The following is a 3,866-nucleotide window of genomic DNA, read 5'->3' as shown; positions in this document are numbered from 1 at the left end:
GAACTGACGTTGCTTCTGCTTATTTCCAAAGACAGATGGTGACGACTGTCCAAGTGTCAAAAATGAACATCGTTTGTTACCAAGGATAAATATTTTCTCTTAAAAAAAAGTGAAGCTGCCTCTGGGATAAGTGGGTCTTGAACCTGGGCCTTCTAACCAAGAGATAAAGACTCTACCATGGCACCACATGACCCCTTTCAATGTAGCTGTTAGGAGGGGGATTTGAACCCATGCCCCTTTAAAAGGGAGGATGAGTTTACCAGGTTTATAGCCTGGCACCTTAGACCACTTGGCCATCCTCACACAGACCCTGCTGAGTGACAGACTCCTCAGGTAATTGGCGGTGGGTGTGACCTACTAATATCTGTTTTGACTGTAAATTGAAGAACCCCACTCAAAGAGCATTTTTTTTAATACGATGATTATCACAAATGGATTGCTTTTCAGATTACAAATCAGCAAACCACTGAACACAGTTGAAGACAATAAGTTTGAATAACCCGGTAAGCAGGCCCCTACATGTGCAGAATAAAACCCTCCATGCACCAAATATTTTGCAATATTTTTTCTCAGGTTACTATGCATCAGTCAAGCTCTCATGCAGAAGATACGATTAGAAATCTTCACTGAAGTGTGCCTGTACCTGAATAGACAACTTTCCAGTGCCAACTGCTTCAAATTTCAGCTCTCAGCTCTGAGGTTGGCTGTGCTTACACATGCATCTGTGTGAACTCGTCACCAAATGCAGTACAGACCGCTGGAGACGCGCATTTGATCCACCAAAGGTCAAAAGGTCATCAAGACGTTCCGTTCTTCCCAATGTTATAGCTGAAAGACAGGAAAGAGTTAGACAAAAAGATTCAAGTCATGTCTTTCTCCACAAATCTTTCTCAATGCCACCTTCCTTCCCATGTTCTCAGATGTCCTGTTTAACCCGGTTAGACAACGTGGTGAGGTGGTAAGAAGGGGAAATAATGGGAAGAATCACCCCCCCCACCCCCGAGAGAAAACTGAACGCCTTTCTTGCCTCCCCTGCAGTTAAGAAAGTTCAGGAGTCATTTTTGACTCCCTCCATGATTTAGCCTTGAAGTGGTCCATTAATGGCTACCAAACAGCCTCAACTCACCACCTCCCCAGCTATCTGCCTCCACAATGGGCAAAATTGATGGCTAGTTGCCCAATTGGGAAACCATGGTAACCTGCCTGAGTTAGGGGGAGTGGAGGTGGGAATGTCCTTCAGTTGCCCCAATCTGGGGGCTGTCAGAGGCACAGATTGAAGGAGGAGGGGTGTAGCTACCCCACTGGCCTTGCCTCTGACCCTTCTGACCCTGATTCCCTGCAACCCCCATTCCACAGGATAGGACAAAAAGACAATCTATCTGAAAATCTGTGGAATTGGCTGCCCGGTAAATGAGATGGATGCTGGGACATTGATTAAATGTGAGGAGGCGATCGACAGATCTTTAATTAGTTACGGGTTAAAGTGTGATGGAGAGCGGGCAGGAAGGTGGAGTTGAACCTAGATGAGTCATATTAAATGGCGGAGCAAGCTCGAGGGGCTGAATGGCCTTTTCCTGCTCCCAGTTCTTATATTCTTCCATCCTTTACGCACCAATAAAAACTGCATCACAGAGCTTTGATAATTAAGTTTAAAAAGTTGTAATTGGAGGATCGTGATGAATTATATGTGATCATTTACATTGTAGTCACCAAACTAACAAATGCAATTATTCAGGAAACAATTTTTAAACTGTGCAGCCTGGAAAAAAAAACAACACATTGCAGCTAGTGATTTATCATGCTTCAGCTTCTACATTCACAATGTGAGGGAGGTGTTCAATTCAACCTTACTAGAAATAGCTCAATTTGTACATGTTTCAGTGTAATGCATTTGGTTAAGTGCGTGGGGGACACAGGGAGAGGAGTAGCAGATAAGGGGGCAGTCTAACAGCACAGATTCCCAAGACACGATAGGGATCTGAGATCGATTTAAGATTAAACATCAAAAAGTGACCACATGTTTTCAGTAACAGGAGTCAAGCACTGCCTTGCATTTTCTTTAACGACGCTAGCTCAGTCAAAAGTGCACTTGAATCACATCCAAGACTGTCAGCTCCTGATAAGCGAGCAAGGAAAATGAGGAGCATTTGCCAGAGACCCTTCTCACAGCAGCTCTGCCACACATTTATTGAAGTAACTGTGCACATTTCTCCAGATTCAGCCCTGATTTGACAAATCACACTCAGCAGCTGAGCAAAGTGGCAAAGGAAGACATTTTCACCAGCATCTCCTGATCATTGAGTACTGTTAAAGGCATCCGTGTATATGTCCAAAGGTCTCATAGCAGATGAATATTGTCTTTCTGGAGCAGAGAGACTGTTCTGTCACTGCGTGCACTCCTCACCTGTACAAAGTCAGCAGAAAAGGTTTCCCAGACTGATCCCTAGGATGGCAGGACTGATGTATGAAGAAAAACTGGATCAGTTAGGACTATATTCACTGGAGTTTAGAAGAATGAGGGGGTGGATCTCATAGAAACCTATAAAATTCTAACAGGATTAGGCAGGGTAAATGCAGGAAGGATGTTCCCGATGTCTGGGGGTCACAGTCTAAGGATACAGGGTAGGGCCATTTAGGACTGAGATGAGGAGAAATGTCTTCACCCAGAGTGTGGTGAGTCTGTGAAATTCTCTGTCACAGAAGCAGTTGAGGCCAAAACGTTGAATGTTTTCAAGAAAGAGTTAGATACAGTTCTAAGGTCTAAAGGGACCAAAGGGTTTGGGGGAGAATGTGTGCACAGGTGACTGAGTTGGATGATCAGCCATGGTCTTATTGAATGGGGGAGCAGGCTCGAAGGGCCAGATGGCCCACTCCCTCTCCTATTTTCTCTGTTCCTATGAAATCCCCCTGATTTTCTGCATCAGCTCAAACCTGTAGTTTTATCTCGAGCATCGGCCCTTAATTCTGCTCTATCAACACCCAGTGAGCACGGAGGTGAAGAGAGTAGAAAGAGCCTCTACATTGACTGGTCCCATCAGTGAGAGGGCATCTTGTGGTGCAGGGGCATTCCTGTAGGCCAGAAGCTCCCAGTTTGAGTCCCACACCAGGATTTCTTGGGCCTGGAAGGTGTGCGTTTGTATTGTGGCTGAGCAGGTCAATTGTTAGCCCATCCGTCTTTCCGCTGATGGCAGGCGGTAAGGGTCAGAGAGTCTCCTGCTCAGACATCTTGCAGGAGACGATGGCAAACTACTTTGCCCATTGGCATGGACCAATCCAATGGATATCTCTGGGGCAACACTCAGAAATGACCCAATGTTGCAGCCAATGCAGCCACAGTTGACAGTTTTGTGATGGAGAAATTTCAGTGAGGTTCAAGGATCGGTGAAGCTAGGACGGTTCTCCCTTTAGAGAAGATTGGGAAGAAATTCGATATGATTTTCAAAAGCCTGGGAAGTTTAAGCAGGGTAGATAGGGAGCATCTGTACCTAACGGTGGATGCACAGAGATCGGCAAAAGAATCGGAGTCAAACTGAGGGAAAGAAAAACACCTTTGCACCATGCAAAAATAAGAATTGTTCTACTTTCCAATCATAATACAGTTTACCTGGAGAATAAGGTTCACCAAAAAGTAAAGGAAAAACACATTCTAATCGTCAATTGGTCAATTAAAGGGAACCAAAAAGATAAATTCCCTGCCTCCCAAAAGCAACATGAACAGACCAATACCCTGTGGGCTTTCTCATCACAATGCCCTGGCTAATCTGGCAGTGGTCAATGTTATTCCATACAAGGACGCTACCAAACCTATCCAGGTTATGCTATCGACACTGAAATTTTGATTTTGCACGGAAACCATCTACTTCTTT

At 44.8% G+C, this 3,866-nt stretch overlaps 1 protein-coding gene across 1 annotated transcript in view; it reads right to left on the bottom strand.

The window, feature by feature from the left end:
• The window catches only part of LOC125488246 (tyrosine-protein kinase STYK1-like), a gene marked incomplete at its 5' end in the record, with an annotated part of 7,710 nt that extends 6,882 nt beyond the window's left edge, over positions 1 to 828 (bottom strand). The window contains one exon of the mRNA XM_048621183.1: positions 715 to 828. Coding sequence (XP_048477140.1) covers positions 715 to 828 — 114 coding nt within the window. The remainder of the gene's footprint in view (positions 1 to 714) is intronic.
• Between the last annotated feature and the right edge of the window lie 3,038 nt (positions 829 to 3,866).

This window comes from Rhincodon typus, unplaced genomic scaffold, assembly GCF_021869965.1.
Source record: "Rhincodon typus isolate 14 unplaced genomic scaffold, sRhiTyp1.1 hic_rhity00000087, whole genome shotgun sequence".
NCBI classification, from domain to species: domain Eukaryota; kingdom Metazoa; phylum Chordata; class Chondrichthyes; order Orectolobiformes; family Rhincodontidae; genus Rhincodon; species Rhincodon typus.
This window is presented reverse-complemented; position numbering and strand designations above follow the sequence as displayed.